This window comes from Heloderma suspectum, chromosome 2, assembly GCF_057233095.1.
Source record: "Heloderma suspectum isolate Gila_16-S chromosome 2, 16-S_ref, whole genome shotgun sequence".
Taxonomy (NCBI): Eukaryota; Metazoa; Chordata; class Lepidosauria; order Squamata; family Helodermatidae; genus Heloderma; species Heloderma suspectum.
In genome coordinates this window covers 399,570,763-399,592,700 of record NC_139459.1, presented here as the reverse complement: position 1 = coordinate 399,592,700, position 21,938 = coordinate 399,570,763, and the positions used below count along the sequence as shown (strand labels likewise).

The following is a 21,938-nucleotide window of genomic DNA, read 5'->3' as shown; positions in this document are numbered from 1 at the left end:
AGTGATCCTTAGGAAGCATTAGTAACAACAAAGCTAGCGGAGATGACAGTCTTCCAGCTGAACAATTTAAAATCCTAAAAGATGATGCTGTTAAAGTGCTGCATTCAATATGCCAACAAATTTGGCACACTCAGCAATGGCCGCAAGACTGGAAAAGGTCAGTTTACATTCCAATTCCAAAGAAGGGCAACGCCAAAGAGTGTTCAAACTACTGCACAATTGCGCTCATTTCACATGCCAGCAAGGTGATGCTCAAAATCCTACAAGCTAGGCTTCAGCAGTATGCGAACCGAGAACTACCAGAAGTACAAGCTGTTTTTCGAAGAGGCAGAGGAACTAGAGATCAAATCGCCAACATTTGCTGGATAATGGAGAAAGCAAGAGAATTCCAGAAAAAACATCTATTTCTGCTTCATTGACTACACTAAAGCCTTTGATTGTGTGGATCACAACAAACTGTGGCAAATTCTTAAAGTGATGGGAGTACCAGACCACCTCACCTGTCTCCTGAGAAACTTGTACGAGGGTCAAGAAGCAACAGTAAGAACCAGACATGGAACAACCGATTGGTTCAAAATTGGGAAAGGACAACGACAAGGCTGCATATTGTCACCCTGCTTATTTAACTTATATGCAGAGTACATCATCAGAAACGCCGGGTTGGATGAATCACAGGTCGGAATTAAGATTGCCGGGAGAATTATCAACAAACTCAGATATGCAGATGATACCACCCTAATGGCAGAAAGTGAAGAGGATCTCAAGAGCCTCTTGTTGAGGGTGAAAGAGGAGAGTGCAAAAGCTGGCTTGAAACCCAACGTTAAAAAAACTCAGATCATGGCATCTGGCCCCAGGAAAGCTATGGCAAACCTAGACAGCATAGTAAGAAGCAGAGACATCACCTTGCCGACAAAGGTCTGTCTAATCAAAGCTATGGTTTTCCCAGTAGTAATGTATGGCTGTGAGAGCTGGACTATAAGGAAGGCTGAGCGCCGAAGAATTGATGCTTTCAAACTGTGGTGCTGGAGAAGACTCTTACAAGCCCCCTGGACTGCAAGGAGGTCAAATCAGTCAATCCTAAAGGAAATCAACCCTGACTGCTCATTGGAAGGACAGATCCTGAAGCTGAAGCTCAAATATTTTGGCCACCTAATGCGAAGAGAAAACTCCCTGGAAAAGACCCTGATGCTGGCAAAGATGGAAGGCAAAAGGAGAAGGGGACAGCAGGGGATGAGATGGCTAGATAGCATCACGGATGCAATGAATATGAACTTGAGCACACTCCGGGAGAGAGCGGAGGACAGGAAGGCCTGGCGTGCTATGGTCCATGGGGTCACGAAGAGTCAGACACGGCTTAACGACTGAACAACAACACCATTTAAACATTAGGTTCATATTCAGTTAACTCACTGAGTTCTTTTTCAAAGTTTTGCACAAATCAGCAACAGAGGAATAGTAACCAACTTCAGACAATATTGGGTGAAGTGGATGAGCGCTATTTTTATTTATTTTATACATGTATTTATTGCATGTATATCCTGCCTTTTTTCCTCTTGCAAGGAACCCAAGGTGGCTTACATTATCCTTCTCCTCTCTATTTTAGCCTCACAACAACAACCCTGTGAGGTAGATTGGGCTGAGAGTCTGTGACTGGCCCAAAGCCACCCAGTGAGCTTCCATGGCTGAGTGGGGACTAGGACCCAGATCTCCCGGCTCCCGTTCCAACACTCTCACCACTACACCCTGCTGGCTCTCAGGAAGGAAGGCATGGCATTATATGCTCAAAGGGGGGGGGCATTATATGTATACTATTGAGAGTAACTAATTTATAGTGCGAAAAGAATAAAGAGTCGTGCAACAGAGTAAATTGATTACCCCTCTGTGAATTAATAGAGCATAACCATTCATATAAAATGTAATGGAATAGGTTTCACCTGCATTATTTTGGGAGGTCTTTGTATTAAAGGTCAAGTGACCCTCTCTGGTTTCCCCCATCACTGACCAAGATCAGAATCTGATGCTACATCGCTGAGTATCACACAAACATGTTTTTCTCCAGATCTGCACCTGCGGCCAGAGCAGAACAGAGAGTCCAGGAAGTGAGGTGAATCTCAGTAACCCCTCCCCATCATTATTAAAATTGCGGTGATTTATTCATTATCTTCCAGAGCTCAAGGGGATTTTCCAAAGATCGCCTCTGAGACCAATAACATAAACATCGGAACCGAGAGCAACATGATGCAACTTCTTGTCACAAGGCTGAAACTACTGGTGCATAAATACCTTCTGTGCCACTGGGAGCCCATGGAAAGGTGGGGTGGACTAGGTCAGTCTATTATCATCCCAGGTGACTCTGCAGCCATGGATGGACTCCAGCTGTGAGTCAAGTCCCTGCAGCTCTTGTCTTGCAAGAGGGTTTGGTAGCTGGATGTGTCATGGTCATGGAGAGCACTTACGAAGGAGTCGACTGTAGCAGGCATCTCCAAATTGTAATGCTGCTGTTGCTGCTTCCCCATGCAATCTGTGGGATGCTGAAGGCAAAATGCCCACTGAATTTAGTAAGCGATCGATCTGACCCATTCAATTATTACAGAGCAGGGGACTATCTCATCAGCGGGATCATATCTGCCACGAGTGCCATATTTCTACCCAACAAGTTCTCAGAGCCTCCCTCTACAAGACTTTTCTCGTAAGTAGTTACACAGTGAAGGATGTATTGTGATTCTTGCTGATTCTGATTTCATATGATCCAATTGTCCCTGTTTACCAGGAAGAATCTCTATTTCTACTCTCTGCCCCTTCTACATAAGACCCCCACCCCTGTTTTTGCCCTATAGAGAGCCATAAGAAGAGCCCTGCTAGATCAGACCCAGGGCCCATCTAGTCCAGCATTCTGTTCACACAGTGGCCAACCAGCTGTCCACCAGGAACCCACAAGCAGGACATGAGTGCAACAGCACCTTCATGCCCATGTTCCCCAGCAACTGATGTACATAGGCTCACTGCCTCTGGTACTGGAGGTAGCACATAGCCATCAGGACTAGTAGCCCTCGATACCCTTTTCCTCCAGGAATTTGTCCAACCCCCTTTTCAAGCCATCCAAATTGGTGGCCACCACTACTTCCTGTTGTAGCGAATTCCATAGTTTCACTACAGTAAAGCACAATATAAAACCTAAGAATTGTAGAGCTGCAGTAAAATTAACCTCCCCCATCCAAGGGGGCCAGGGGGCAATGTAGCTGAATTCTTCTTCTTCTTCTTCTTCTTCTTCTTCTTCTTCTTCTTCTTCTTCTTCTTCTTCTTCTACTTCCTCCTCCTCCTCCTCCTCTTGCTCTTGCTGCGTTGTTATTATAACACAGTGACTTTGGAATGTAGCCCACCTCAGACATCTCAGGGCAGAAATCTCAGAAGAGATGCAGAGCAAATTACTTGAGGAAGAGCAGGAAGAGACATACAAACATAGGAAGAGCCCTGCTGGATCAGACCAAGGGTCTATCTAGTCCAACATTCTGTTCACACAGTGACCACCCAGCCACCCACGGGAAACCCACATGCAGGGCATGAGTGCAACGTCATCCTACTGCCCATGTTCACAGAAATGGTGAAATGCCTCTGAGATAAGAACTATTTTGATTTGGGAAGAAGGCTTATGGACTGCTTGAACACTGAGGTACCAGCTAATCCACAGCCAGCCATTTCACAGGTTGCAGCTGGTGAAAGTGAAGGTGTTGAAGTGAACATGTGATCATCTGGTGTTGTGAGTTGGCCGTCTGATTTGGACAAAGGAGTGTCAATGTGCCTGAATGCTCCTTAATCAACAATGAGGTTTCTCTTTATGGGAGGAGATTGCTAGAATGGATTGTTCTGAATTATGTTTGAGGAAGGTGATATACAAACCCAGACAGTGCTGCACTAGGAACTGTGGGTAGTGTAGAGCACATAACAGTATGACTGTACCATTTGGTGGGTTGTCAACACATCAAATGTCGGTTCATCGCATCCCCCCTTACCCAGCATAAAACTAGGTAAAACCTTGTCCATTATGAAACTGAGCATTCTATCAGTCTTAATATATTTTTGAAAATGCAACTGTTACTTGAAAGTTTGGAAATAGGGTCATGACCAGCTATTGGTGCAAAGATTAAGGAACACAGCATAGAGCAGGGCAAAGAAACACCATTTGCCTTGTAATGGGGGGTGGGAGGGGAGGATGTAATTTCAGGTAATCCTATTTGATGTTAGAATAAAGAGGTTACAGGAATTTCCAGCTATGCAATGATTATGCAGATGGTGTTTTGAGCTCTTCCCATCTGAGATGAAATAAAACCCTGGGAAGTATTCAGGTTAGTTTCTCAGAGCTTTGCAACATGACTGGGAACTTCAGTATGACTCCCCCAGAGACATAAATCAATGGTCTGGTAACTCTCCTGTCAGGACAAGCTTCCTCTTCTTTGTAGCTGAGGAAAACGCTAGTTCAAGAGAATATTTTCCAGCTGGACCTGCACAATGAGTTTCCCTTTCTCCAAACCAATTTTTGCCAAGGTAAATTACTACTACTACTACTACTACTACTATTATTATTATTATTATTATTATTATTATCCCACCTTTTCTCCATTCCTGGGACTGAAGACTTTACAACATCAAAAACTAGTAAAACTTATAAATTTTTTTGTTGTTCAGTCGTGTCCGACTCTTTGTGACCCCATGGACCATAGCACGCCAGGCATTCCTGTCCTCTGCTCTCTCCCGGAGTGTGCTCAAGTTCATATTCATTGCATTGGTAGGGATGGTGGAGAATTTCTCCCCGAATCTTCGGGAGGCTGAGCGCCGACTCATTCGGCCCCCGGAAGTTCGTTGGGAAATTCTCCGCTGGCCCCCCACCCCCCCGGGATGGGACTTACCTTCGGCGAATGTCCCTCTGGGCGGCGGGTCCTGGCAGCAGTTCGGCGGCATTTCGTCGTGGGCGGGGGCGGCGGCCGGTCTCCCGACCGGCTGCCGCTGCCGCCATTGCAAAAAAAAAAAAAAACTAAAGTAAAAAACAAACAAACACCCGTGATAGGCTACGTAATGATTTACGTAGCCTATCATGGCTAGATTTCCAAATTCAGCCGTGATAGGCTACGTAAATCGTCACGTAGCTATCACGGGTGACTTCGGAAAAAAAAAAAGCGCGTACGCAAATGGCGGCGCCCATGGGGCGCCGCCATTTGCGCTCCTTATTTTGGCAAGTCTAGTCTACTTAAAGATTTACGTAGACTACGGCGAAAATAAGGGCACACCGCCATTTGCGTACGCGCTTTTTTTTTTTTTCCTAAAGTCACCCGTGATAGGCTACGTGATGATTTACGTAGCCTATCATGGCTGACTTTGGAAATCTAGCCACGATAGGCTACGTAAATCGTCATGTAGCCTATCATGGGGTCTTTTTTTGTTTGTTTGTTTTTACTTTTTGTTTCGCAGCCGGGGAGACGGGGCACTTCTCCCCGGCCCGAATTTCAGCCGGGCGAGGCGGGAAGCCTCCCCCCCCTGGCCTGAATTTCGGCCGGGTGAGGCGGGAAGCCTCCCCCCCCTTGCCTGAACTTCGGGGGGAAAAGCGAAGCGCCTCCCCCCCACCGCGAAGCCAAGCTGCGAAATGGTAAGTGACTTTCGTACATCCCTATGCATCGGTGATGCTATCTAGTCATCTCATCCTCTGCCGTCCACTTCTCCTTTTGCCTTCAATACGTTCCAGCATCAGGGTCTTTTCCAGTGACTTTTCTCTTCGCATTTGATGGCCAATATATTTGAGCTTCAGCTTCAGAATCCGTCCTTCCAATGAGCAGCCTGGGTTGATTTCCTTTAGGATTGACTGATTTGACCTCCTTGCAGTCCAGGGGACTCGTAAGAGTCTTCTCCAGCACCACAGTTCAAAAACATCAATTCTTTGGCGCTCAGCCTTCCTTATAGTCCAGCCCTCACAGCCAGACATTACTACTGGGAAAACCATAGCTTTGATTAGACGGACATTTGTCGGCAAGGTGATGTCTCTGCTTCTTACCATGCTGTCTAGGTTGGCCATAGCTTTCCTCCCAAGGAGCAAGCGTCTTTTAATTTCATGGCTACAGTCACCGTCTGCGGTGATCTTGGAGCCCAAGAAAATAAAATCTGTCACTGCTTCCATTTTTTCCCCTTCTATATGCCAGGAAGTGATGGGGCCGGATGCCATGATCTTAGTTTTTTTTAAAGTTGAGTTTCAAACCAGCTTTTGCACTCTCCTCTTTCACCCTCAACAAGAGGCTGCTGAGATCCTCTTCACTTTCTGCCATTAGGGTGGTATCGTCTGCATATCTGAGGTTGTTGATAATTTTCCTGGCAATCTTAATTCCGACCTGTGATTCATCCAACCCGGCGTTTCTCATGATGTACTCTACATATACGTTAAATAAGCAGGGCGACAGTATGCAGCCTTGTTGTACTCCTTTCCCAATTTTGAACCAATTGGTTATTCCATGTCTGGTTCTTACTGTTGCTTCTTGACCCTCGTACAGGTTTCTCAGGAGACAGGTAAGGTGGTCTGGAAATCCCATCTCTTTAAGAATTTGCCACAGTTTGTTGTGATCCACACAATCAAGGCTTTAGCGTAGTCAATGAAGCAGAAATAGACGTTTTTCTGGAATTCTCTTGCTGTCTCCATGATCCAGCGAATGTTGGCGATTTGATCTATAGTTCCTCTGCCTCTTCGAAAACCAGCTTCTACTTCCGGTAGTTCTCAGTTCGCATGCTGCTGAAGCCTAGCTTGTAGGATTTTGAGCATCACCTTGCTGGCATGTGAATTGAGCGCAATTGTGCGGTAGTTTGAACACTCTTTGGCATTGCCCTTCTTTGGAATTGGAATGTGAACTGACCTTTTCCAGTCTTGTGGCCACTGTTGAGTGTTCCAAATTTGTTGGCATATTGAGTGCAGTACTTTAACAGCATCATCTTTTAGGATTTTAAATAGCTCAGCTGGAAGACTGTCATCTCCGCTAGCTTTGTTGTTAGTAATGCTTCCTACGGCCCACTTGACTTCACTCTCGAGGATGTCCGGCTCAGGTTCAGTGACTGCACTCTCCTGGCTATCAGGGACATTCAGATCTTTCCTGTATAGTTCTTCTGTGTGTTCTTTCCACCTCTTCTTAATCTCATCTGCTTCTGTTAGGTCCCTGCCTTCTTTGTCCTTTATCATGCCCGTCTTTGCACAAAACGTTCCCTTGAGATCTCCGATTTTCTTGAAGAGATCTCTAGTCTTTCCCATTCTGTTGTTTTCCTCGATTTCTTTGCATTGTTCATTTAAGAAGGCCTTCTTGTCTCTCCTTGCTATTCTCTGGAACTCTGCATTCAGTTGGATATATTTTCCCCTTTCTCCTTTGCTTTTCGCTTCCCTTCTTTCCTCAGCTACTTGTAAAGCCTCATCAGACAGCCACTTGGCTTTCTTGCATTTCTTTTTCTTTGGGATGGATTTTGTTGCTGCCTCCTGAACAATGTTACGGACCTCCCTCTATAGTTCCTCAGGCACTCTGTCTATCATGTCTAATCCCTTAATCTTTTCCTCACCTCCACTGTATATTCATCAGGGATATGATTTAGTTCATACCTGAATGGTTTAGTGGTTTTCCCTACAGTCTTCAATTTCAGCCGAAATTTTGCAACAAGAAGCTCATGTTCTGAGCCACAGTCAGCTCCAGGTCTTGTTTTTACTGACTGTATAGAGCTTCTCCATCTTTGGCTGCAAAGGACATAATCAATCTGATTTCGATATTGACCATCTGGTGATGTCCATGTGTAGAGTCGTCTCTTGTGCTGTTGGAAAAGAGTGTTTGCTATGATCAGCGTGTTCTCTTGGCAAAAATCTATTAGCTTTTGTCCTGCTTCATTTTGTACACCAAGGCCATGCTTGCCTGTTATCCCGGTGATTTCTTGACTTCCTACTTTAGCATTCCAATCCCCTATGATGAAGAGGACATCTTTGTTTGGTGTTAGTTCTAGAAGGTGTTGTAGGTCTTCATACAACCGATCAACCTCAGCTTCTTCGGCCTCAGTGGTTGGGACATAGACTTGAATGACTGTGATGTTGATTGGTTTGCCTTGGATTCACACTGAGATCATTCTATCGTTTTTGAGATTGTACCCTAGTACTGCTTTTCCCACCCTTTTGTTGACTATGAGTGCTACTCCATTTCTTCTAAGGGATTTTTGCCCACAGTAGTAGATATGATGGTCACCTGAATTACATTCGCCCATGCCTGTCCATTTGAGTTCGCTGATTCCCAAGATGTCGATGTTCAGTCTTGCCATCTCATGTTTGACCACCTCCAGCTTACCTTGATTCATTGATCTGACATTCCAGGTTCCTAAACAATATTGTTCTTTACAGCATCGGATTTTCTTTTCACCACCAGACACATCCACAGCTGAGTGTCCTTTCGGCTTTGTCCCAGCCACTTCACTCTTTCTGGCGCTACTTGGAAATACCCTCTGCTCTTCCCCAGTAGTATATTGGACACCTTCCAACCTGAGGGGCTCATCTTCCGGCGTTATCTCTTTTAGCCTTGTGATACGTTCCATGGGGTTTTCTTGGCAAGAATACTGGAGTGGGTTGCCATTTCCTTCTCCAGTGGACCACATTTTGTCAGAACTCTCTGCCATGACCTGTACATCTTGCGTGGCCCTACATGGCATAGCTTATTGCTTCACTGAGTTACGCAAGCCCATTCACCACAACAAGTCAGTGATCCATGACGGGGCATCAGTAATATTAGAATTGTCTAAAATATCAGAATTTAAAAGGACAACAGTATAAAGTATAGTACCAATCCATCATATTCTCATAGGTCCATAGTATCTATCCCTAAAGTCCTGCAAAGTGATGATATATGAGGCTGGAGCCTTTGGTCAAGCCATCATAACCCACCTTTCAGTCTGGCTACCTAATATATCCCCAGATGATGATCATGATGATGATGGTGGAACTCAAGTTGGCTACATGTGGTCCCCAGGTGGTCTCCCCCCCAAGAACTGACCAGACCCAGCCCTGCTTAGCTTCAGCAAGGTGGTTGCCTCATGTGGCTTCAAACTATGCCCTGGGGCCAAGGACTTCCCCGTCACTGTGCCACTGAGCTGACACATTTTAAAGGACAGAACAGCTCCCCCATTCCTCCAGCATGAGAAGGCAAGGTTCAAAGGAGGAGGGGGTCAAGGGCATGACTTGAAGGATATGAGAGTCCATTGCAGAGTAAAGTGGGAAAAGTTAGGGGCAGAGCTAAGATGCTCTGCCAGGTTGGCCACTCCGTGATAGACAAAGTAGGGAGCCTAACGGAGGGGCATCCCTGCGAAGCCTGGCTATGAAGTTCTTGCCCAGACTGCCGGCAACTTTCCAAACTTCCACTTCATATCCTCTATTGATATCCTTCATATCCTCCCAATGACTTCAGAGCCACCATCTCCCTGTGGAGGCTGCCAAACTTGACCGCAAGCCTATCTTCTCTGTACTGTGCTGTCCTCTTCTCCAGCACTGGGCAGGCATCTGTCTTGGGTGTTGTGTTTTTAAGTGACAAATGGCTATTCATTTGCCTTAAAACCTGACCTCCATGCCCAGGTGACCCTCCATCTGCAGGTGACATCCCTCCATCTGCAGGTGACACGCACAAACCATTATATGGGGATTGGGCTGCTGTGCTTCTGGCTGTGGATCTGATCTAGGCATGAATATAGTTCTAAGTGCAAAACCTAGAGACTGATGAAAGACTCAGAAAGGCCCGTAGGATCCAACAGATCACATGGTTGACACTGAATGAGGGCTGGCATTCTGACACTTATGTTTTGTTGCAGATTAACAGACATGAAGCCTTGGCACATCCTGCCCTTCTCAATTGCCATTCAGGAGGTCAACCAGAATCCCAGCCTCTTACCCAACATCACCCTGGGCTACAACATCTATGAGAACTATTTCAATGCAATAATGACTTATGACGCCACAGTGGACCTGCTCTCCACTGGGCTGAAAAATATTCCCAACTACTACTGCGGAAGGCGGAATCACCTGCTGGCTGTTCTTGAAGGAGCCGTATCCGAAATCTCTAACCAGATTTCAGCTGTTTTGAACACCTACAAAATCCCACAGGTGAGAATGGTGGGTGGAATGGGAGGAAGGAAGAAATGTCTAATTCCACTTTGCAATCCATTCAGAAAAGTCAAGGGCGGGGAGGGGACACTGGGCATCAAAAAGCGCAGCTGGAGATTCACAATGCTCTTTAGAAAGAGCTGAAACTGGAGGGAGAAGTTTTGCTCCCTCTACTGTGAACTCATCTTTCCTTTTCCCCAGTGTCAGCTCTGTTTGCTGGGGAGAAGGTGAGAGCAGCAGAAACAGAGGAAGGGGCGTAGTTCAGTGGTGGAACATAAAACTGCAAGAACGTGCCATGCTGGATCAGACCAAGGGTCCATCTCATCTGGCATTCTGAGCTCACAGTTGCCAATGATCTGCCTGTGGGAAACCCTCAATATGAGTGCGGTGGACTGCGGTGGCTTAGTGGCTAAGTCGCTGAATCTCAGACCGGAAGGTCTGCAGGACAGCAGTTCGAGACCCGAGTGCCGCGTGACAGAGTGAGCTCCCGTCTTCAGTCCCAGCTCCTGCCAACCTAGCAGTTGGAAAGCAAGAAATTGCAAGTAGATAAATAGGTACCGCTTCGGCAGGAAAGGTAACAGCATTCCGTGCACCTCGGTGTTCAGCCATGCCGGCCACATGAGCACGGAAGCGTCTTTGGACAGCCCTGACTCTTCGGCTTAGAAATGGAGATGAGCACCACCCCCTAGAGTTGGACACGACTGGCTGGGAACACCTTTACATTTTTTACCTTTAGAATATGAGTGCAATAGCACCTCCCTATTGTGATAGCACAAGCTTGGCATGCAGAAAGTCCCAGGTCCAGTGCTTGGTATCTCAAGGAAGGACTGGAAAAAAACAAACTCTGCCTGAAATCTTGAGGAACAGCAGCTGCCAGTCAGTGTTGACAATACTGGGCAAGATGAATGACTAGTCTGACTCTAGATGAAGCTCCCCTTCATGGATCACTGCCTTGTTGTGGCGAAGGGGCTTGCGTAACACAGTGAAGCCATAAGCTATGCCGTGCAGGGCCACCCAAGACGGACAGGTCATGGCAGAGAGTTCTGACAAAATGTGGTCCACTGGAGAAGGAAATGGCAACCCACTCCAGTATTCTTGCCAAGAAAACCCCATGGAACGTATCACAAGGCTAAAAGAGATGACGCCGGAAGATGAGCCCCTCAGGTCGGAAGGTGTCCAATATACTACTGGGGAAGAGCAGAGGGTATTTCCAAGTAGTGCCAGAAAGAGTGAAGCGGCTGGGCCAAAGCCGAAAGGACACTCAGCTGTGGATGTGTCTGGTGGTGAAAAAAAAGTCCGATGCTGAAAAGAACAATATTGTTTAGGAACCTGGAATGTCAGATCAATGAATCAAGGTAAGCTGGAGGTGGACAAACATGAGATGGCAAGATTGAACATCGACATCTTGGGAATCAGCGAACTCAAATGGACAGGCATGAGCGAATTTAATTCAGGTGACCATCATGTCTACTATTGTGGGCAGGAATCCCTTAGAAGAAATGGAGTAGCACTCATAGTCAACAAAAGGGTGGGAAAAGCAGTACTGGGGTACAATCTTAAAAATGATAGAATGATCTCAGTACAAATCCAAGGCAAACCATTCAACATCACAGTCATTCAAGTCTATGCCCCAACCACTGAGGCCGAAGAAGCTGAGGTTGATCGGTTCTATGAAGACCTACAACACCTTCTAGAACTAACACCAAACAAAGATGTCCTCTTCATCATAGGGGATTGGAATGCTAAAGTAGGAAGTCAAGAAATCACCGGGATAACAGGCAGGCATGGCCTTGGTGTACAAAATGAAGCAGGACAAAAGCTAATAGAGTTTTGCCAAGAGAACACGCTGATCATAGCAAACACTCTTTTCCAACAGCACAAGAGACGACTCTACACATGGACATCACCAGATGGTCAATATCGAAATCAGATTGATTATGTCCTTTGCAGCCAAAGATGGAGAAGCTCTATACAGTCAGTCAAAACAAGGCCTGGAGCTGACTGTGGCTCAGAACATGAGCTTCTTGGTGCAAAATTTCGGCTGAAATTGAAGACTGTAGGGAAAACCACTAAACCATTCAGGTATGACTTAAATCATATCCCTTATGAATATACAGTGGAGGTGAGGAATAGATTGAAGGGATTAGACCTGATAGACAGAGTGCCTGAGGAACTATGGACGGAGGTCCGTAACATTGTTCAGGAGGCAGCAGCTCAATCCATCCCAAAGAAAAAGAAATGCAAGAAAGCCAAGTGGCTGTCTGATGAGGCTTTACAAGTAGCTCATGAAAGAAGGGAAGCGAAAAGCAAGGGAGAAAGGGGAAGATATATCCAACTGAATGCAGAGTTCCAGAGAATAGCAAGGAGAGACAAGAAGGCCTTCTTAAATGAACAATGCAAAGAAATCGAGGAAAACAACAGAATGGGAAAGACTAGAGATCTCTTCAAGAAAATTGGAGATCTCAAGGGAACTTTTTATGCAAAGACGGGCATGATAAAGGACAAAGAAGGCAGGGACCTAACAGAAGCAGATGAGATTAAGAAGAGGTGGAAAGAATACACAGAACTATACAGGAAAGATCTGAATGTCCCTGATAGCAATGATAGTGCGGTCACTGAACTTGAGCCAGACATCCTAGAGAGTGAAGTCAAGTGGGCCTTAGGAAGCATTACTAACAACAAAGCTAGTGGAGATGACAGTATTCCAGCTGAGCTATTTAAAATCCTAAAAGATGATGCTGTTGAAGTTCTGCATTCAATATGCCAACAAATTTGGCACACTCAACAATGGCCGCAAGACTGGAAAAGGTCAGTTTACATTCCAATTCCAAAGAAGGGCAACGCCAAAGAGTGTTCAAACTACCGCACCATTGCGCTCATTTCACATGCCAGCAAGGTGATGCTCAAAATCCTACAAGCTAGGCTTCAGCAGTATGCGAACCGAGAACTACCGGAAGTACAAGCTGGTTTTCGAAGAGGCAGAGGAACTAGAGATCAAATCGCCAACATTCACTGCATCATGGAGAAAGCAAGGTCTATTTCTGCTTCATTGACTACGCTAAAGCCTTTGATTGTGTGGATCACAACAAACTGTGGCAAATTCTTAAAGTGATGGGAGTACCAGACCACCTTACCTGTCTCCTGAGAAACCTGTACCAGGGTCAAGAAGCAATAGTAAGAACCAGACATGGAACAATCGAGTGGTTCAAAATTGGGAACAGAATACGACAAGGCTGCATATTGTCACCCTTCTTATTTAACTTATATGCAGAGTACATCATGAGAAATGCCGGGTTGGATGAATCACAGGTTGGAATTAAGATTGCTGGGAGAATTATCAACAACCTCCAATATGCAGACGATACCACCCTAATGACAGAAAGTGAAGAGGATCTCAAGAGCCTCTTGTTGAGGGTGAAAGAGGAGAGTGCAAAAGCTGGTTTGAAACTCAACTTTAAAAAAAAACGAAGAGCATGGCATCCGGCCCCATCAATTCCTGGCATATAGAAGGGGAAAAAATGGAAGCAGTGACAGATTTTATTTTCTTGGGCTCCAAGATCACCGCAGACGGTGACTGTAGCCATGAAATTAAAAGATGCTTGCTCCTTGGGAGGAAAGCTATGGCAAATCTAGACAGCATGGTAAGAAGCAGAGACATCACCTTGCCGACAAATGTCCGTCTAATCAAAGCTATGGTTTTCCCAGTAGTAATGTCTGGCTGTGAGAGCTGGACTATAAGGAAGGCTGAGCGCCGAAGAATTGATGCTTTCAAACTGTGGTGCTGGAGAAGACTCTTACGAGTCCCCTGGACTGCAAGGAGGTCAAATCAGTCACACCTAAAGGAAATCAACCCTGAGTGCTCATTGGAAGGACAGATACTGAAACTGAAGCTCAAATATTTTGGCCACCTAATGCGAAGAGAAAACTCCCTGGAAAAGACCCTGATGCTGGGAAAGACTGAAGGCAAAAAGAGAAGGGGGTGGCAGAGGATGAGATGGCTAGATAGCATCACCGATGCAATGAATATGAACTTGAGCACGCTCCGGGAGAGAGCGCAGGACAGGAAGGCCTGGCGTGCTATGGTCCATGGGGTCACGGAGAGTCGGACATGACTGAACAACTGAACAACAACAGCAGTCTGACTGAGTGTGTCACCTTCCTATCGTCCTTTTTTCCCCTCTGGGAAAATTAATGTCCATCTCTTTCAAATCATTATTGCTGTTTTTAAATGTAAAACACCAGCTCATCCATATAACGTTACATTCTCAGCCGTTCCTCCTATACTAGAACTATGAACCAGTGGTGACTCTCCATGGAAGCTTGAGCAGAAGAGGATGATCCCTGCACAGCATTTAAAATAAAAAAGACAACATCCAAGCTTGGCAAACATTACGATACTATTGCGTATGCACATTAAAAACATTCAGTTAACATACTGGATCGTAGTTCTATCCAAACAGTTCTTCTAACTCTGAAATTTGGAAGGTGTTATTATCTATATCTATATCTCTCTATCGACAGACAGACAGACAGACAGACAGACAGATCAGATTACTTAGGGTGCAATCCTAAGTAGATAGGCAGCCACCTCTGACCTCAGAGGTGACCACCTATCCAAAGCAAGGCAGGGGAGGCACAGGGGGGATCGTTCCCTCCGCGCCTCTCCCGCCTTGCTCTTTTTTGGTAGAGAGATGTTTTCAGCTGTCTAGAGGTGGCGGGGGGGGGGCGACTGAGAGAGGAAGCTGCCATACAACACATTGGATGTGTTGTACGTGCGGCTCCGCTCTCTGCCCCCGAACGCCACCCTGCCCCGCCCCTTTGCAGTTGCTCTGCGCTCATCTTCTGAGATTGGAGGATGGGGCTTCTCCACGCTGCCTTGGAGGCTGCGCAGATGAGGGGGGAGGTCAGTTTTCCAGGAACCAACCTCGTAAGGTGGGCTCTGAGGTGTAATGACCTGTAACCAAGTCATCTGTAGTTTTAGAGGGTCCTAGAGATCCATAATGCTTTGCTTTGGCTCATAGTTGTTGTTATTGTTGTTGTTGTTGTTGCTGAGTCGTTCAGTCATGTCCGACTCTTCGTGGCCCCATGGACCATAGCACGCCAGGCCTTCCTGTCCTCCGCTCTCTCCCGGAGCGTGCTCAAGTTCATATTCATTGCATTGGTGATGCTATCTAGCCATCTCATCCTCTGCCGTCCCCTTCTCCTTTTGCCTTCAGTCTTTCCCAGCATCAGGGTCTTTTCCAGAGAGTTTTCTCTTCGCGTTTGGTGGCCAAAATATTTGAGCTTCAGCTTCAGGATCTGTCCTTCCAATGAGCAATCAGGGTTGATTTCCTTCAGGATTGACTGATCTGACCTTCTTGCAGTCCAGGGGACTCGTAAGAGTCTTCTCCAGCATCACAGTTCGAAAGCATCAAATCTTCGGTGCTCTGCCTTCCTTATAGTCCAGCTCTCACAGCCATACATTACTACTGAGAAAACTATAGATTTGATTATATGGACCTTTGCCGGCAAGGTGATGTCTCTGCTTCTTACTATGCTGTCTAGATTTGCCATAGCTTTCCTCCCATGGAGCAAGCATCTTTTAATTTCATGGCTACAGTCACCGTATGTGGTGATCTTGGAGCCCAAGAAAATAAAAATAAAATCATCTGCGTATCTGAGGTTGTTGATAATTCTCCTGGCAGTCTTAATTCCGACCTGTGATTCATCCAACCTGGCGTTTCTCATGATGTACTCTGCATATAAGTTAAATAAGTAGGGTGACAATATGCAGCCTTGTCATACTCCTTTCCCAATTTGGAACCAATCGATTGTTCCATGTCTGGTTCTTACTGTTGCTTCTTGACCCTCGTACAGGTTTCTCAGGAGACAGGTAAGGTGGTCTGGTACCCCCATCTCTTTCAGAATTTGCCAGAGTCTGTTGTGATCCACACAATCAAAGGCTTTAGCGTAGTCAATGAAGCAGAAATAGACGTTTTTCTGGAATTCTCTTGTTTCCTCCATGATCCAGCGAAAGTTGGCGATTTGATCTATAGTTCCTCTGCCTCTTCGAAAACCAGCTTGTACTTCTGGTAGTTCTCAGTTCACATACTGCTGAAGCCTAGCTTGTAGGATTTTGAGCATCACCTTGCTGGCATGTGAAATGAGCACAATTGTGCGGTAGTTTGAACACTCTTTGGCATTGCCCTTCTTTGGAATTGGAATGTAAACTGACCTTTTCCAGTCTTGTGGCCACTGTTGAGTGTTCCAAATTTGTTGGCATATTGAGTGCAGTACTTTAACAGCATCATCTTTTAGGATTTTAAATAGCTCAGCTGGAATACTGTAATCTCCGCTAGCTTTGTTGTTAATAATGCTTCCTAAGGCCCACTTGACTTCACTTTCTACGATGTCCGGCTCAAGTTCAGTGGCCGCACTATCATGGCTATCAGGGACATTCAGATCTTTCCTGTATAGTTCTTATGTGTATTCTTTCCGCCTCTTCTGAATCTCATCTGCTTCTGTTAGGTCCCTGCCTTCTTTGTCCTTTATCATGCCCGTCTTTGCCCAAAACATTCCCTTGAGATCTCCGATTTTCTCGAAGAGATCTCTAGTCTTTCCCATGCTATTGTTTTCCTCGATTTCTTTGCAATCATCATTTAAGAAGGCCTTCTTGTCTGTCCTTGCTATTCTCTGGAACTTTGCATTCAGTTGGATATATCTTCCCCTGTCTCCCTTGCTTTTCGCTTCTCTTCTTTCCACAGCTACTTGTAAAGCCTCATCAGACAGCCACTTTGCTTTCTTGCATTTCTTTTTGTTTGGGATGGATTTCGTTGCTGCCTCCTGAACAATGTTACGGACCTCCATCCATAGTTCCTCAGGCACCCTGTCTATCAGGTCTAATCCCTTAAATCTATTCATCACCTCCACTGTATATTCATAATAGATATGATTTAGGTCATACAAAATGCAAATACATTCTAGTAATTCTAAATTTGCATGCATGTATATCCCTCAGAAACTCTGCAGGTTTCTTGCCTGAGGGAAACCTCTAATGACCTGTGCATTTTCATACAAATTTACCCAAAAAATATTGGGGAAGGGGTGAATGGAAGGGAAAGCAAATCACTCCCTACCCCAAACTGGAGAACTCCCCTTCCACATGAACTGCTGCACCTGTCCTTCTAAAACTTTGCTGGTTTCTTAGTTAGGGACAACTGTAGACTGTCTGTAACTTTGAGAACAATGGTCCACAAGGATCATAGGGAGATAAGTATGTTGTCTTTTGGAGACCTCAAAATGCCAGGGCCACCCTTGCACAAAACCTTGTGGCTATCATTCTGAAATTTGGCAGGCATCATCTCCTAAGATGGGGCAATGAATCCTGAAATTTGTATCCAATTCTTCCAAGGAATAAAAATGTTATTGGCAGTTCCCTTTAAAAGAAAATAAAAATACAAACCCTGCACCTATTTTTCTAACATTGGGCAGGTGTAATTCCCTTCTAGAGGGCTCCTATGCCAGAAATTATCCAGTTCTGACCAAGAGAAAAAAGTTACAGTTTTCCCTAATTCCCCATGGTAGTCAACTAGGGATGGATGAAAGGGACTTACCTTGTCCCGCAGCTTGCTTCGCGGTGGGGGGGAGGCGCTTCGCTTCTCCCCCCGAAGTTCAGGCAAGGGGGGGAGGCACCCCGCCTCGCCCGGCCGAAATTCAGGCCGGGGGGGGAGGCGCCCCATTCCTCGCTGGCGAAATTCAGGCCGGGGAGGAGCGCCCCGTCTCCTCGGCCGCGAAAAAAAAGTACAGACAAAACACACACACACACATACCCGTGATAGGCTACATGAAGATTTACAAAGCCTATCACAAATAGATTTCCAAAGTCAGCCGTGATAGGCTACATAAATTGTCACGTAGCCTATCAAGGGTGACTTTGAAAAAAAAAAAGCGCGTACGCAAATGGCCGCGCGCCATGGGCGCCGCCATTTGCGTTCCTTATTTGGACAGGGGTAGTCTACGTAAAGATTTACGTAGACTACGGCGAAAACAAGGGCAACGCAAATAGCATTCCCTTATTTTCGCCGTAGTCTACGTAAATCTTTACGTAGACTACCCCTGTCCAAATAAGGAACGCAAATGGGGGTGCCCATGGGGCGCCGCCATTTGCGTATGCACTTTTTTTTTTCCCCCAAAGTCACCCGTGATAGGCTACGTGACGATTTACATAGCCTATCATGGCTGACTTTGGAAATCTAGCCGTGATAGGCTACGTAAATCGTCACGTAGCCTATCACGGGTGTGTGTGTGTTTTTAACTTTACTTTTTTATTTTGTAATGGCGGCGGCAGCCGGTTGGGAAACTGGCCGCCGCCCCCGCCCCCGACGAACTGCTGCCGAACCGCCGCTGGGACCCGCCGCCGAGAGGGACATTCGCCGAATGTAAGTTCCATCCGGGGGGGGGGGCGGTTGGCCGGCGGAGAATTTCCCCACCAATTTCGGGGGGCCGAATGCGTCGGCACTCGGCCTCCTGAAGATTCGTGGAGAAATTCTCCGCCATCCCTGTAGTCAACAGGAAGCACAAAGACTCATTTTCCCAAACCTTCACTCAGGTTTGGTGCTGAGCTGAAGTGGTCCGACTACAAATTGGCCTGAGCAGAAGTGGGATGTTTTCCAAAATGCTGAATCGGGGACTGAGTTGAAGTGGGGTGGGGGTCAATGCACACTTCGTATGTATGTATGTATGTAATCTATACACACACATGAGCACACTGCACGCACGCCCCCCCAACACACTTCTGAGAGGTCCGCTTCGACTCGGAGATGCATGCGCATGAACAAATTTGCATTATGGGCCTGTGCCCCGGATCTCTTAAGAGTCTAGCAGCGCCCCGCCCCACACTCTCCAGGGGCCGCATTCTCCATGGTGTTCTGATGAGACCCAAAGTCTTGAGCTGCGCCACGTCCCTGATGGTATCTAGTCGTTGGGGCTGCATATCCCTCCACAAGGGTCGGAGGCAGCACTCCTCTCCGCATGGTTGCTGGGGGACAGGGGCAGGGGGGGCTGTTTTTTTTTCTCACTCAGCCGTGATAGGCTACATAAACATTTACGTAGCCTATCACGGTATTTTTTTAAAATCTAGCCGTTATAGGCTACGTAAAAGTTTACGTAGCCTATCACGGTTTTTTTTTTTTTTTACTGGAAATGGTGGGGGCAGCAGCCAGCCCAAAGACCGGCCGCCGCCACCGCCGAACCGCTGCCAAACCGCCGGCAGAGCCGCTGCCGCCAGGGACATTCGCACAAGGTAAATCCCGTCCTGGGGGGGCGGGGGAGCAGACCGTTTCGCCACCAATTTCTGGGGGCCGAATGCACTGGCATTCGACCTCCATGAGATTCGTGACGAAATTCTCTGACATCCCTAGTCACAGATGAACGCTAATGAGTGCTTGCTGCTGTCGTGCTGCCTCACTGCTAACATGTATGGTGTACATAAATTTGGTTCTGTTTAACCTCAGAACCTCCATATTTATGGCTTTATTACAGAAAAGTCAGGAGAAATACAAAACAAAGAAAATGGTGGTTATATGAGCATTAGAAATTCCCTCAACTGCCAAAGCGGGTACTATGAACTTGGCCAACAAGATAACGGCTTGAGCTTCTCACATTGCTATGACTCCTCTTTCCAACTTACTCCTGTTTACTACTTGCAGTTCAAAGCTAAACGAAAACAATCCAACCTATGTGTTAATCCTCCCGTGGCCTCCTCCTGCTTCTTACTTAAATACAAAACTTATGCTGCAGCATTACTAAGTTCTTCTAGGCATAGGAAGAGTAGAGGAAGGAATTGGAATGAACAGAAAACTCAAGACCTGGGAATAATTCCAGTTGTCACCTCTGAAGATGGGATTCCAAATCTCCTCCTCAGATATAACCTCCAAGTCTCAAGCTTAGAAAAACACTCCAAGTCCCAAACCCAGAAATCATTCTAAGTGCCAACGTCTAAGAGTCTAAAGAGGTCCATAGTTACCTAAGTCCGTGGGTCTGGTGGCACTGCAGAAAGAGGGAAGTGGACTAGCAGCAGGAACAAAAAAACATCACCCCGGAGCTCCCATTCCCTGGGCTTTTATACCCCTGCTCTGGTCAAAGGTGGGGCCCAAGAAGCAATGAGACAATCAGCCTCCAATAGAAAATGGGGTGCACATTAGAGCATTTACTCACCAGAAACAAGGTGCCCCATCTATCTCCCATAATTTCATGTGTCTGGGGAATGTGTCTGGCACCATTACAAACGGGCTACTTGGAAATGTCCCAACATATGACCCAAAGTCTACCATCTGGGCATGCTATCTTGACTGACGCATTTCTCTTTGGTATATCTTCTTTGAACTCCCGGTCATCTTTGGCCATTTTTGGTCATACCTGCCCAAACACCTCCTCCTAGTTGTTACTCATGCTCTTCCCCACCCAGCTACACTTCCCCACCCAGCTAGCATCAAGTAGGGACATTCTCTTATCAGCAGGTGTACACCACGAGAAGTCAAAACACTACTTTTCCTCCTCTCAGTAGGCATCTGAGCATGCTCAGTTCTGCTGTTCATCTCCTTTAGACACTCTGCTAGCACGTCGTGGCCTTGAGCAAGCTCTGTGAAGCTGCTTGTAAAGACCGCTGCATTTTTTTCCCCTCCTTCAAAGACAGTCCTGAAAAATCTCAGAGTCTCAGTTAGTGAAATAACATCATTTAGTATAGAATCAAACTTCACAGTCTTCTCGCCCAGGGGTCAAGAGTCTGAAATATACAGCTGGTTATGAGTCTGGGGTCTTCTAGGGGCTCTTCTTGTAGGCCTCTCCCAGATTAAATCAGCCATCTTTACTCTTTGTTAACCCTTTTTAGTACCAGATTAACATATGGTATAAAACCCATTGTACCCCTTGTCTAGGGGTTCACAGAAGCTGTCTGATCCAACCACTGGGTATGCCTGTGTGCTGTAAGTACTCAATAAAGTCTCCTTGTAAGTAAACCTGGATCTGGCTTATCACTTCCGCCGCACCTCCAAACCTTAGCAGCCCACGGCCGGGGCATACACAAGTTTGGTTCCCAGAATAGAGCATATCCTGTGGCCCTCTAGACAGTGTCTAGTGGCCAGAGGATTGCTCTCTGAATGTGGCAAATGATTCAGATGGATGGAGCAGGCAGAGGTGGGATGACATTGAAAGAAGAAAAAGGAAGTTAGTGAGGAACAACATGCTGTTGTCTAAACATCATAAAACAATGCTAAAGCTGCATATGAAGATGAGGAAAACAGAAGTTATTTACAATACAGATTAAATATATATATAGTAGCCAAGGGCTCACCACATACAACAGAAGTATGTCCCCTCCTCCCAAACCATGTAGCTGCCCCCCTCCCATTTTGTTCTTTTGGATGATGACTGGACCATTTAGCTGGGACCTCCTGTGGCAGCTTTTAGAGACCAGGTGAAGAAGCCCATTCCATTCTCCCAAAGTTTTAATGGATGATGTATTGGACCCATGCCTTGGCTGTTCTACTATTTCTACCAGTGTTTTTACTGTTGTTCTTACTGCTACTTGCTGTTTTAGATAATTTCTTGTTTTTTATGTTTATTGTTCATTTTTAACTTTTCCTGTTTAGCCATCTTGGAAGCTCGCACAGAAAGGCAGAAGAAAAAACATGTAAACCAACATACAATTAATTACCCATCAATAACAGCCATTTTGACAGTTATTTGTGATTTTTTTTAATGGTTTGCAGATATATGGGCTTGATCCTGAACCTAGAACTAATCTCCAGTCTCTTCCTTT

At 46.1% G+C, this 21,938-nt stretch overlaps 1 protein-coding gene across 1 annotated transcript in view; it reads left to right on the top strand.

Moving 5' to 3' along the window:
* The first annotated feature begins 2,218 nt into the window (after positions 1-2,218).
* Positions 2,219-21,938, top strand: part of LOC146356613 (vomeronasal type-2 receptor 26-like) — a 29,746-nt gene continuing 10,026 nt past the window's right edge. The window contains exons 1-2 of the mRNA XM_084841124.1: positions 2,219-2,689; positions 9,850-10,141. Of these exons, the coding sequence (XP_084697250.1) occupies positions 2,436-2,689; positions 9,850-10,141 (546 nt within the window). The 5' untranslated portion in view covers positions 2,219-2,435. The remainder of the gene's footprint in view (positions 2,690-9,849; positions 10,142-21,938) is intronic.